General features: G+C 40.3%; 1 protein-coding gene across 1 annotated transcript; it reads left to right on the top strand.

Moving 5' to 3' along the window:
* Nucleotides 1-4,185: 4,185 nt before the first annotated feature.
* znf281a (zinc finger protein 281a) lies at nt 4,186-13,889 on the top strand. Its single transcript, XM_054607301.1, has 7 exons — nt 4,186-4,306; nt 6,002-6,455; nt 8,625-8,726; nt 9,147-9,273; nt 10,720-10,803; nt 10,910-11,028; nt 11,119-13,889. The coding sequence occupies exons 2-7, from the start codon at nt 6,051-6,053 to the stop codon at nt 12,709-12,711; spliced, it is 2,430 nt and encodes an 809-aa protein (XP_054463276.1). The 5' UTR covers nt 4,186-4,306; nt 6,002-6,050; the 3' UTR covers nt 12,712-13,889.
* The last annotated feature ends 659 nt before the right edge of the window (nt 13,890-14,548 follow it).

Raw genomic sequence — 14,548 nt, 5'->3', positions numbered from 1 at the left:
AAGATACTTTTTTTCAAGGTATTTGAGCACTTCATCAATAAAAGATGTAATGAACTGATTTGGATCTTGGTTTTTAAGATTGTTTGCTTCTGTGTACTTTTTTAAATTGCTGTTTTTAGGGAGCTGTATTTTTGTAATTTGTACACTATTTGAAATCTCACAAAAAAAAGAGAGACTGGAGCTTATGGTGATTAAGTTACTTAAACAAAGCTGCTTTTCTTTTAAACTCATTAACTGAATTATAGAGGGGTAACTGTGCATTAATAAACTGGAAACTGGTGTATGTCTGGCTTTAAAGTGTCTTTTCGTGTTTTGTTTGCAATTAAACATAAACTAAATTACTACCTTGTTTTTTTTTTTACTCGTGTTGCATTGTGGGCAATAGGTGCCAGAAAGAAAAATGTGTTGAATATAAAGATGATATCTTTGGTTTTGCTCCATCAATTTTTATCTTTTTTTTAAATAATCTGTCCATATAGAGTCGATAATGTTACAGAAGTGCAATGCTAAATAGGTGTCCACCACCAGAAGAGTAGTAGATCAAATATTTTTACTCATTGGAACAATAAAAAATATCTCTGCATTATCTTTAAGTCATGAATAAAAGAGGAGGATGGCTCCCAGAGAGACAGATGCTTTAGACAGAAGATGAGAAAGAAGTGCTGAAGACATTTGGGTATTTCCAGATTATTTTGGAATATTTCATACAATGAATGCAGATTCATTTTGTGATTTAAGTGTATCACCTTTAGTTATATTGTAAGACGTGATGTTTCATCATCCCAGCAGGTAATAAAACACATCAAACAACAAAATTGTATTTGAATTGTTACTATCAGACTGATCTATCATCTATTTTGAAAGGATTAAAACAGAAGCTAGCCTGGCTCTATCTTAAGGTAAAACAGATCAGCCTACCCAAGCTCACTAATAAAAATGTTATATCGTGTTTGTTAAATCCATACAAAAACTCTATTGTACAGCAGTTTTACAGTTGTTATTTGCTGTTTCTCATCAGGGTGCAGTAACTTCCTGGAGTCTCTGTTGGTTGCATGGCAACCTCCCTGTGACTGTTAACAGATTTTATGCTTAGATAAGATAAACAGCTGCTGGTCATAGCTACTCATTTGGCATACAAATATGAGAGTTGTTTCGCTCTTCTCATTCAACTCTCGGCAAGAAAGCAAATAAGTGTATTTCCCAAAAAATGAAACTATTTTCTTGCTACTTTAAACCTAATCAAAAGTTGTAAGCCCATTCAGACATAATAAGCTAGTAGAAAAAGACACACAGGGTTTGATCAGTCGCGGTTTGACCTGTCTACTGTATATACCACCTAATTAAACGGGTGTAGTATTGACAGAGTTTCTAATTTGTAGCATTTTCCACCAAATAACAACTATCAGTTAACCAAATAAAATCATCCAAATGTGATTTTATCCCCACAGTGCAAGTCTCACACTTCACAAGTTTCTAATAACTGACAAGGGACTTCTATCTCAGTCGAGGGAATTCGTACACGGCTGTGATCCTCCTGACAATTGAGGATTAGAGTGTAGACGGCCAGGATCGCCATCTGTTATGTGTAGGCATCAGGCTCTCCTAGTGAGAGGAATCCAAATCACCACACACACACACACACACACACACACACACACACACACACACACACACACACACACACACACACACACACACACACACACACACACACACACACACACACACACACACACACACACAGGCAACCACTCCACCCCAAATGTTCAGTTTTCTTGGCCGCCAATGCTGGATGAGAAAGGAAATTCAGCCTTTATATCATAAATATTTGTTGTGTGTGTGGGTTGGTGGGTGCATGCAATCGTGTGTGTGTGTGTGAGGTTGGGATGGATTCAGGGGAGGAGGGAGTGGGAACAAAGACATTCTGCACAGGCTGAATTATTAATGAGGAGTTAGAATTGATAACCACATGTGTTATATGATGCACAAATCACCCAAATTTTCTGGGGGTTTTTTATGTTCATGATCCTTTGTAGCTGTGGTCTGTGTCCTCTGTCACCTTTGCTATGAGGGCAGATTACTCCATTCAAAGAATAGATTCAAAGTCGAGTCAATTACATGTGACGTGACTCAAAGTGCAGGAGTCGTAGTGTCTCCGTCCTAAATGTCCCAAACACGCAGCTGATAGAAGGGACTGATGGAAAGCTGAGCCACATAATGACATTTCCTAACCTTGGATTGACATAAAGAATCAGAACAGGACATTGAAGTAACAGCACACTCGCAGGATGTCCCGTCTTTGTGTCTGTTGGTTTATATGCTTTTGTGTGTTTGTGCTCCAGCTTGAAAGGATTTACTACAAGTTTGACTGAACGATAACTAACTTACTACAAAAAGATGCTAAAAGCAACCCTATAATGAATATTTTTTATATCAAAAACGGATAATGTCTTCTTGGAAAAACCAAAAAAGAATCACTCTACAGTTCCTCTCAGATAAATCTAACTGTCTTTCAGCTCATTGTTTTGGCTTAACAGATTTGAACTTTGCTGTTTTTGTTCCCTACCTCTGCTCTCACAGTGTCATTTTCAGTCGCAGCAGTCAGCGGTTTTCAGCGACAAAAGTCTAAAAACGTACCGAACATTTCTTGCTAAGCACCAAACAGTAGATGTACGGTGACTAGCTTGTGAATACAATGGAGCATTTAGACAGATATTTCCCTCGGAAGTTGGCGGAGATCCCCAAACAAGAAAAAAATGAGAAACAAAACTCCAAATGAATTATAATGTTGCTCTTTGTCTCACATATTTGGACATAGGCAATTGTTTGCTTACAAAGTGCAAACATGAATACCTTTATTTACTTTTAAAAGCCATGCATGTTTGGATTTCAGAAACACTTCATCAAATCCAGCCAAGACACAAACAGAAAAGTGTTTCAAATGTTATTTGTACAGTTAAGGATGTTCAAATCTTAAAATTTCCAAATAATCCCTAAAGATGCTGTATAAGATAAAATATAACTTAAATAATATTAGCAATCTAACAATGGTAAAATATAACTTGCTTAAAATCTGTTGATTGGTTTGCATTCTAAGATGATGAAAATATTAACCTTGAACTAGACTCAGTTCATCAGTCGACCATCATACATATTTAAACACTCCAAGATGAGAGTGCTTTCAAAGATATCACTGTCAGCTGTGTGGGTTGTCATCATGGATGATATGAAAGGAGAAGGGACATAAAAAATGCACTCACTGACCTTTTTTTGCATTACTTTACTGTCTGCATTTCAATTATGCTCTGCTTTCTGAATTAATTGTTTCATTAGCAAATGTAATTAGGAGTGGGGGTGTGAGGCCTGACTCTGATGTGCTCTTAGATGTAAACATAGTCATTCACCTGGCCGTTCTAAGAGCTTCACATCCGAATACATCTGTCATGATCATCTGAACGACTGGTCTGATACTGGTTTGAACAATTAAGCAATATTCATTTTTTGAAGGAGTTGGTTTTTTCTTCCTTTTCTCATTAATGGCTGAAATGAATGACTATGTTCAGGTTATTAGTGAACAAAAAAACAAAAAGATTGCAGCCTACATTAACATTGCTAAACTAAACACACCAAAACAAGGCAGTTACAAAAGAAAGTGACCATTAGTTATTGTTTTTTAATATGCAAAAACACTATGCTCAATGTGATTTGCTGTAACATGTGCTTGATGGTGCAACTAAGTGCATTTACTCAAATACTATACTAAACTAGAATTAAACTTTATATAAGATAAAATACACGTTGAGGAATTTGTGGCATTATGGCATTCCAGAAAAGGATCTGTTTAACGATCTTATATTAGAATCTGATGAAGAATCTGAGTAAGGTATGTTAAGATTTTGCAATTGCTTTCGATCCCTCCATTTTACACCTTACACGCCAAACTTTGCAGATTGAAATGCAAGAATTGCATAAAAAGCAGGACATTTAACCCATCGAATAACCATGAAATGGTCAAATGAAAATTAATTATTTGTACAATGTATTTTTATAAATAAATCAATATCTGTTTTTCAGGATTCCTGAAAAGATTTCTTTAATTTCCTTAATAATGAAAAATGATATGATTTTTTTTTAATTTCTCTCTCTCTCAGGACGCGTCCGCCTGCAGGACCCAGAATCCTTTGCGGCGAGGCAAGATGGAAGAACCCAGCAGCTGCGGGAGAACAATGTTTTGGCTTTAGATATTGAAACGGACAGCTGAGGGTGAACTACACGAGCCAAAATAGCAGGTCATGGTCCTGCACCGGTAAGATCAATTCATAAAATCCAACTTTGGGGGCAGAGGCGGCCGCCGTAGCGGTTTAACTCCTCGCACGGGACAGACAACAAAGCGCGGCGCACCAGCGTTACCGCTAGTTAGCTGCTAAGTTAGCCGTCTCGGCTAGCCCGGACGAGCATCATTGTTCGCTGGAGTTGTATGGGCCGTTTGTTATGGGTCACGCTTGCGTTGTCGCTCTATCACCTACAGTCGGCTCGCAGTACAGGAAACGAAAACCCAACAACTTGGCGAATAACAGCTTTGAATAAGCACAAGCGATGCAGGACTAGTCGGGTTGATTAGTTTTATTCTTCAGGCGCTAAGCAGCGTTCGTCCTTGATCATTTCTGCTGCTCGCTGATTTCACGTCTTGTGTAACGCCAGTGTGCGGTGCAATCTGCTACTAATTCTTTAATTTCAACTAAAAACAAGTACAGAACTAACTTTTCTTACTTGTCTTAAAAAGCACAGCCTTTTCTCATGCTTTGTGTGTTTTTGTTCTGTTCATAATTGCTGGTTTATTGGTGTTTATCAGGCTCAGGTCTGCTGCTCTTATTGCATGGCCATATTAATTATTGCCTGATCCTGCATCACAAAGAAGAAGGGCCCCGCAAGAGTGGTTAGCCAAATGGCTAGCTAGGTGGCTAACGTTAATTGCTTAGCGAACAAGCTCGGTAGTTTATATATATGTGTGTGTATGTATATATATATATAAATATAAACGCAGATCAAGGGTCCTCTCCACACCTGTTTGTGTAATTGAACACATTTGAGAAAGCTGAAGTCAGTCGGAGTGGTTGAAGTGTGGTTTCATCTATTAAAAGTTGTCTTTGTGTTAGCTGAGTAGGTTATTGCTGCTAGCTCACATCAGAGCTGAAGGCATTTGGCTGCATTCAGGTAGCACTCATTAGCTGGATGGCTCGTTCAAGGAGCGACCAAAGACAATTGTAGAAAATGTAATTATTATCTGTTATACATCATATTGTAACTTAAGGGATAAATGCAAAACAATTATACTTAAAAAAAATACACCTTTTCCAAAATTTGCCAAACTTTATCATTTGTATTCATCAAATCTAATCATATTTCATTTTGATGTGAACACTTCATAACATCTTATCAAAAGTCTACGTCAGACATCACGCTCAGAGCGATTACAAAATATGCATTTGTTTATCCAGCAACTGCGTAATTACACCAGTCTCTCTAATGCAGTCTGGGCACTCTCATTGGCAGATAAGCTCATGCAAATAGGATGACTGGGTCAGACAGGCCCATCAAACAGATTAACACTACTTCAATCCTCTCATTCCTCAGCTCATGTTGTGTCTAGCATTGCAGCCAGTGACCTTTTTACCCTGTGAAATACTGTACAAACACACTGTAATCAACCAGAGAGAACTGTGTACACTATACACCCAGTTTTGTCTGTTTTGCTTGTTTCCACATGTCATGGTGCCAGACTGCAGCCCTTTTTCTTGACCCATAAACAGTGGGTTTTAATCCGACTAAGCACCCAGTTGTTAGATCAGAGGCCTTGGCGCTGATTCCTGAAGACTGAGATTAACTGGCTCTGTAATTGTTATCTGTTGTCTATTATTTGTCTGTTTTGCTAGTTATAGTGCCTCCCTTAAACTAATTTCTGTTTTAACGTTGACTTCTGCTTTTATTTTATTTCTCACAGGAAGACACTGATTGCCAGCCCATAATTATCCTGACCGCCGGCATCCACCATGAACATCGTTCAAGACAAACTAGGCAATGAATACCTGCGCTCCAACGGGGGCATGGACTCAAATTATGGCTCCGGCATGTTAATGTTCAGCCACCTCCCTCCAGTGACCAGCTTCACCCGGCTGGCCGCCCACTCCGTCATGCAGGACCTTCCACCTCAAGAAATGATCTTGAAGAAGGAGCGTGACTCGCCTGACTGCAGCATGGGCAACCAGGGTGGCCGCATGGGGTGTTCGGGGCTGGGAGACTATGTTCACTCCATGGGCATCAAGCAGGAAAAGCTGTCAGAGCACGATTATCGCCTGCCGGTTTACCCCGGAGGGCTGGGGAAGAGCACAGAGCTGCTGGAGGTGACAGTCAGCAACAACCAGAGCCTGCTGGTGCATGACCTCAACATGGGCAATGTAAGTACCACTGGTAGGAAAATGGCTGTGCTCGAGCTTAGAGCTGAAACAAATAGTCAATTAAGTTGATTAATCGATGGACAGAAAAAATAAATCGCCAAATATCTTTCTAATTCATTAATTGAAAAAAGTGTATTTTCCCTCAAAAACTCCAGACATTCTTATGTTGCAGCTTTTTCAGTGTAAGGACTTGCTGCTTCTTTTTGCTATATCATTGTTAACTGAGTGTCTTTGGGTTTTTAACTGTTAGTTACACAAAACAGGACATTTTTTAAAACTATTTATTGGCTTTGTATACACCAGCCAACTAATTGATTCATAAAAAATATATATTTAGCAGATTATTTCATGATTAAAATTATGGTAATTTACGGCCTTAATTGAGTGATTATAATTTAAACACAATCGTATTCTTTTAGGGTTCCCGCGCATCTTGAAGAACAGTTGACCAATTTTCCAGTCATTGAAACCGATTGGAAATTAAAGCAAAACTAAAATGTGTTTGAAATCATAGGTTGTCCTGGAATATTACTTCAATATTTATGTTCAGGACCCTATTAACGTTACATTTGGTAGTTTATAGACAAGAGTGTTTTAAATTGGCTGCTCTCGGTTATGTTGTGGTTATAGTAACAATTTATATATAGCGATGGAGCCTTTGGGAGTCTTGACATTTTTGGTGTAGGTAGGTACCTTGAAAGCACATGAATTTTACCCTTAAAAAGCTATACGAACGCCTGTTATAGGCTTTTCCTTTTGTGTATTGTTGTGCAAATAGTTACGTTTGGTTAATATGACTAATTTAGTATCAAACATAAGATATATATATATATATAATAAATAAATGAGAGATATATCTATAGATACGCCCCGACAAATCGGGGCGTATATATCTCTCATTTTAAAAATCTAGCGAAATCTATTCATTCGGAATAATTTTAGGTTAGTTTGTCCCACAAAAACACAGCTACTGTGTTTTTAAGCAGCTGATATTTCAAAAGCCTAAGAAGGAGGAGCCTGGGAGAGGATGGGTGCAGGGGAGGAGCTTGTGTGAAACTGTTTATGGTGACATAAATCTACCGACTACTTGCGAAGCAAAATATAAATGAGACACACCCACCCCCTCCCTCTGATTCTCTTTCTGGGTAGAAGGGTGATGTCATCCAGCCTCAGCATGAATGAAAACGTCCTGGCAAGGACACAGCTGTCTTGTTTGAGCTTGCACTTCATTTCAGACGTCTTTTGTGCTCATTCAAATAGAAATACACACAACCAAACGCTTCTAACAATAGCCAGGCATCAGAGGTCATCAGGGCTTTTGGAAAACAAAATTAATTATTGTCTTTATTGTCCCAGATTTTTTATTTTTTTTATTCACTACTCAAGGACAATTTTATGTTTAGGATATTATTTCAACACAACACAAGGAGCCAACACATAGATTGTTCCGTCTGGCTCTCTTATTTTTTTTAATCTTAGTAGAGCTATGTGGATGAAATTTGCCCTACGGTCTGTATTTTTGTCGTGGTCCCAAATTGTTGCACTTATTATTACGCTGATTCCCCTTTTTGTGAGTAAGTAGGAGGTTTTACCCGTTAAAGCCAAACCTTATTTCATTTTGGTTAGGCTCATTCTAACTCCAGTTTTTACCCTGAACATTGGGCTGATTTTGAAACAGCAGGTGTGCCCACATTCACCCCTTCAATCTCCATATGACATGTTCCCTGGAAAAGAGAGGGTAGTGCTAGTAGGTAAATGGAAATAATTAAGGGTGAATCAGGAGCACATTTTCTTCCTTCTTGAATAAATACCCCACACAGATTGTTTTGTGATAAAGATTAGTGAAAAGTTACACTTTAGAATAAGTTTACTATGCAATGTGTTCTGTGAGAAATTGGGGGGGAAAGAAGAATAACATTAAATGACAGGCTGCTCAGGCAAAGAGCAAACATTTCGGGAAATGTTATTTCCCCAACTAAAACCACATCTTGCAAAACGAGTTTCCAACAATCAATCACTAGACATTGTCCATGTGTTTTGTTTGTTTACATTAGCAACAAACAGTCTTGTACGCTGATGGTTCTAAGACTGAAGGCCCTTAACCTTCAATCAAGTAATTTCCCTGTCGTGGCTCACTCTCACGGCCCTCTCCCTTTGTCATCCTCACAGCTGCCGAGTCAGTTAGGAAAGGAGCCCACTGGGAGAAAAGGTCGAAGGTCAAATGGTGATGGACAGGAGGGTAAACAAAGAAAGAAGAGAAGCGAGGCAAAGGTTTGTCATTTCTATATATCTGTGAATGTTTTCATACTTTGCCATATTAAGTCCTTACCATCATACTTGCACATAAGCGATTATTTCTGAAGACAAAGAAAAGAATATGAATGTGTTCTTTTAATATTCAAAATAAAATACCCATACATTCCTGTCTTTGTCAAATAAAAACAAAGTAATTAGCCTTAACTGTAGAGTAATGCGTTAATCATATCCCATAGACTCATTTATATCACTTAAGATGTGTAATGTGTCATTTTGACTGTTTTGAGGTGTTTTTAAAAGCTTGCATAGTGCTCATCATACATATCGATTCTAGTCTACATGAACAATATGAACTGATCCTTACATTAAATTCCGATGATTTGGAAGATAGCCGACTGAATCTGACATCTGTGTTTCTCTGCTATTGTTCCACAGCAATCAATGATGCTGGATGCAGATGGAGACAGCCGGTCGCCGGGAAACAAGCCTCACATCTGTGAACACTGCGCTGCATCTTTCAGAAGCTCCTATCACTTACGCAGACACGTTCTCATCCACACAGGTATTGAAGCGTCCACATGTCCACTATGATGCTCATATTGTCTCTTTCATGTGTTTCTTGATGTCGAGAGATACCCTTTTTTGATAATAGCACACATAGAAAACGTTGGTCATTACTATGCCATCTGAAGAAACTAAAACCAGTGTTATCATTACTGCTTGTGCTTTTTACCAACATTGTCTTCAGGTATTTCTCAGTGTACTTTTATATAAGATAAGAGTTCTGAAGTAAACACAGCTTTTTGGAAAAGATTTAGGTTGTTTGAGATGATCCCTGGCCTCTAGCAACACAGATGGGTAGGACTTCCCCCTAAACATCCATTAAAATCATCAGTCGAGGAGCCGAATCACTGCCCTGTTTTTTACTGCATCATCGGATAACTGTAAGCTTTAACAAACAGTGTCTTGTCAAAATGACAATGCTCTGATGGAAACTGAGGGCAGCACAACCTGGAGTATCGCAACTCATTTGTGTTGTCTGCTCCGACGCTCTCGGCTGCAGTGCTGAATGTTAGTTAAGTCAGCAAAACTACTGCTGGTAAAACCTCCTCTACTCCCGTCCACGGTTTTCAGATAACAGAAGATGAACGCAGGCACTCAAACGTGAAATGTAAAACATGAGGCTAAAGTAGTCTGATGGGGCAGCTGCTCTGCAGGTGAGCTGTAATGTATTGCCCAGAGTAGGAAATAATATATTGCTCATAATTATAGGTAAAGCGTTTAAAAAAACAAAAAAACAAAACCTCTATAAATAAGTAGCTACATATTTGCAACCTTGATGAATCTTCGCATGTTATTTTTTGTTTTGTCCCAAATTTTAAACCCGACTCCTTCCTCCTTCTGACTCGACCCAGGATTGCTGTCCTTATTTGAGAATCACTCTTGTATATTTAATCTCATCTTTTCCATTCCATTTGTGTAATGTATCTGAATGATTAGCTGTGACGTGATAATTGCTGTCATCACAAAACCGAAAATTTTAGAACATTAATTTTCAAAGTAGAATATCAGCCAGAGGTCAAGTAAGATTCATCACATTCTTTGGCTTCCAAAATGGTAAAAGCAGCTGCTGCATGGAAAATCAAAAATTTGTGCTCTATTCCCAACTTCTTGACAAATGTACATGTAACAAGTACTGTACAAACATTTTTATAGCAATCAAATTACATAGATTATGTAAGAAGGTTTTCTAATCTCAGTCCCTGTTGAATTAATAGAAACGCATTCAAAGTTTTTCATGCACCAAAATAATGAACAGTTTCTGTATAGTCAATGTTGATGGACCAAAAGACTATTTCAGAAAGGGATGAACACAATGAGTTGAACATCTGTGATGTACAATGCAATCCATTGCAATAGCAATTCAACACATACCGCTTTTGGTAAAGAGTGGGCATAGTGATCGAATGACATTGTAACTGTATAAATCTCTGTGGTTTTGTGTCAGGTGAAAGACCCTTCAGATGCAATCAGTGCAACATGAGTTTCATTCAGAAATACCTTCTCCAGCGGCACGAGAAAATCCACAGTGGTGAGTGTTTAAAGACAACCAGCCGTGTCGTATCTGATTTAATCTGCGTGCCATTTTGTGCTTCTAATGACCACTAACCTTGAGCGTTGCTGTTTTTGTAATGCAGGAGAGAAGCCATTCAGCTGTGACCAGTGTAACATGCGTTTCATTCAGAAGTACCACATGGAGAGGCACAAGAGGACTCACAGCGGAGAAAAGCCGTACAGATGTGAGACCTGCCAACAGGTCAGTGAGCTGCTTCGTATCCTGATTTATCTAATGCGATCATTTACATAGCAAAAACTTTAAAACGACATTTGGTTTTATTCCCTTCAGTATTTTTCTAGGACAGACCGACTGCTTAAGCACAAGCGAACCTGTGGAGAAGCCATAAAGAAGGGGCTTGATCCTGGGATGATGGACCTGGGTTGTGTAGACTTGGGACATGGCAGCTATGGAATCACTCAGGGAAATGTTGGGAGTACTGGGAGAAAGAGGGGAAGGTCCAAAAATGCTGGGGAGGGAGGCAAGAAGAAGAAGGGGGATGCAGGAGGGTTGAGGGTACCGCATATTCATGGGGCTGTACCTGAAGGCTACAGCATCCATGATTACTCAATGGAGAATCAAACGGTATCTTCCTCTACTGAGCCAGGACCCAGCATGCAGCAGGGCCACCACGGCCGGGCCCCAAAGATGGCGTTCAAGAAGGCTAATCGTAAGAGCCTGGATAAAGCGGTTCTGGGTCAGGCCAAAGCGGGCTCGTTGGAGCAGAGCGAGGGCATGGACGGTCTCGGCCTCATGCACAGTAACGGGGCCAAAGTAGGGCCCACCAGCAGCAACTACGACGACGCCATGCAGTTCATCAAGAAACGACGCTACCTAAACGCAGCAAACAATGCAAACTCATCAGGGCCGGTGGTGTCTGGAGGAACCAGCAGTGAATATGATGTCGGCGTCGGTCACTTGTCTTCCCAGCAGTCTGTCATTCAGGGCGTCGTTTCCAGCGTGATGGACAGTGACGCACCTCTGAGCCTGGACAAGTCCGGGATCCCAGATGAGGTGCTGCAGAGCCTCCTCGACCACTACACCCAGAAACCCGACGGCTCGCACCATGACGTTCACTTTGACATCAGTGACCATCACGTGGGGCTGCACCCCGCCTCAGGTGACTGCTCTGACATCGGCCACAACAACGACACCTCCAGCCCGTCTGGAGACAAGACTGTCATGATGCACGAATACTCTCGCTTCCTGCTGCAGGCTTTGGAGCGCACCAGCCACAGTGCCAGCTTCCCTCTGGGCCTCGGGCCGCCCGCCTCAGGACCGTTCACCAGTTCCCACCCGGGAAATCCCCTCTACGCTGACAAGAACATTTACACTACGTCCCCAATGGAGTGTGGGTTCGGCCAGTCGGTGGCCTCGCCTTCGCTGCCCTCCTCTGTGCCAAAGTCCCACTTTGCAATGCTGACGAGCTCCTCACCACAGCACAGCTTCCACCTGGGCGGCCTGGAGGCCTCACCACACCAGCAGCTCACCCCTTCTCAGGAGCTCACCGACCAGATGGAGAAGCAGCACTCCTCCACTCCCCCTTCCTCCTACCAGATCAGCCCATCTGACCTGAGCAGCCAGAAGGTCCACGCTCCGATCAAGAACGGTACGGTGGTTTACCCGCTGGCCCCCTCGCAGGATTTGGCCTCTCTGGACTCTTCCAAGTCTTCCTACCAGATAGAGAACTTTGCCCAGGCCTTTGGCTCCCAGTTCAAGTCAGATGGCCGTGGCCTGTCCTATGGCACTGACTCTAGCGGGGAGGTGGATCACAGGATACGGACGCCTGTGTCTGAATTCTCAGGGTATAGTAGTTTGTTATCTGATGTCAATGAGCCATTAAGTACAGGTTCCAAAACTACAACAAGCCAAAGCTACAGATGAGAGCCTGAGAGGGAGAGAACACGCGTTAAATTGGTGTTCTCATTTAAATTTTTTAGTGCTCCTATTTTATTATTATTATTATTATTATTATTATTATTATTGTTATTTTTTTAAGTGACATCTTTGTAATTATACTGATGCTGTTTTTTGTGCCCACTCCTCTCCCCACAATAAGCCCACAGGGCTTCCTGCAAATGCAATTTCTTTTTTTAAAGTATCTGTTATTTTTAAGTTAAATATGTATTTACTGTTTATTCTTGTCATATTAGTGGCATTAGGTCTGGTCATAATCATGAACTGAAAGTACTTTTTAAATAAGTGTAGCGTAGTACGGGACATATTTCTTTTACAATGAGCTGAGATGTTTGAGCAATCAACTTTACAATTGTAAAATAATAATGAAAACAACCACGATGGCAGGGAATAGCCCAGAGTTGAAATAGCAAAAAAAAAAGTTGTCTGTTACAAGGTTTAAAGTATTACTCAGGAAAAAGTGGAAAAGGAGAAGCCTACGAGGTGCAGTGAGCGCTCTATTCAGAAGTTGAAGTTTGCGACTTCAAAGAGGATTTTCTTATGTTTTATTACTTGTTGAATGAGTGTGACATAAACAGACTGCTGCCAGCTCACTTGAGCACTGAAAACACTTTCTACTTGGCTATATAGAGATTATGGTACTTACGTGTCAATGTGAAACTCATGTTTTCTTCAATAAGGGCCATATATATAAATATCTATATATATTTATAAGAATATATATTAATGTAAAATAACAGATTTAATCATTCTGGGGAACTGCCAGTTGAAGTCGAGGAAGAATGAGGGCTGGTTCGGGGGTAAATGTTGTCCTTGGTATATTTCTGGAGAACAAAAGTGATGTTGGGGCTTTTCTTTGGCCAATAGAGGTTGCTGTTGGGCAGCGATAGAATGGCCTTCCCCTTTTCCCGCCCTCCGCTTCTTCCTCAGTTCTCTTATTTCTTTAAAAGAATCCAGTTAGCACTTTGAGCCGTTTTCTTACATTGCGTAAAGTAACCCGTCGGATCAAAGAAGCTCAAACATCAGGAATGGACTGGCTTTTTGACAGAGACCTGTCGTTTGGGCATATGCAGATGAGGTCTCTGGGTTGAACATATTCTGGGTGTATGATGGATGGATACCCTTTGTTTGGGTAGCATGGTTTATATGGGGACGGTGGGAGGGAGGGGGGTTGTCGGGGTTGTTAAGTGAAAGTGGGATTTCTCTTTGTCCTTTTTAGGGAGGGTTTAGATTGGGAGGGAGGGTGGGGTTTTAAAACACAGTAACATTTAATCGGGATATTGTAAATGTAATTCGAACCTCTAGTTATAGATTTGACTTATTACCCAACTTAGAAGCTTTTGCTTTCTTATTGAATTTGATGAAAAATGTGTTTAGTGATCAAGTATTCTCTTCAGCTGTTACTGAGAGGCAGCCATATGCATTATGAGCAAAAAGGTGGCTGACCCCAAAATTTTGTATGCGGTTAGATATTTCACGTGTGCTGGCAGTACCGAGCATATTTGTCCCGTTTAGAAATTGGGTGCCTATTCCTGAGAAAAGTGCAGGCTGCAAGATCTTGTCTAGTAAATGTTAAATGTAATTTCTTGCTGATTTTTTAAAAAATGTATTTATGTACAATTTTTTTGTAAAGGCAACAATAAGTACGCTGTCTTCCATAGCTACAACTGGCCTTGAGTGCTGGAAATGATATCACTCTGCTGAATGAGTCTTTGAACCCCTTTACGCCCCAATGGCCTGTTGTTTTAAGCAATCATGAAACATGGCGGAGTGAATGAAATGCTGTAATATCTTCAATAATATG

Source organism: Anoplopoma fimbria, chromosome 11 (assembly GCF_027596085.1).
Source record: "Anoplopoma fimbria isolate UVic2021 breed Golden Eagle Sablefish chromosome 11, Afim_UVic_2022, whole genome shotgun sequence".
Lineage (NCBI taxonomy): Eukaryota > Metazoa > Chordata > Actinopteri > Perciformes > Anoplopomatidae > Anoplopoma > Anoplopoma fimbria.
The sequence above is the reverse complement of the archived record's forward strand: the minus strand, read 5'-3'. Positions and strand labels throughout refer to the sequence as shown.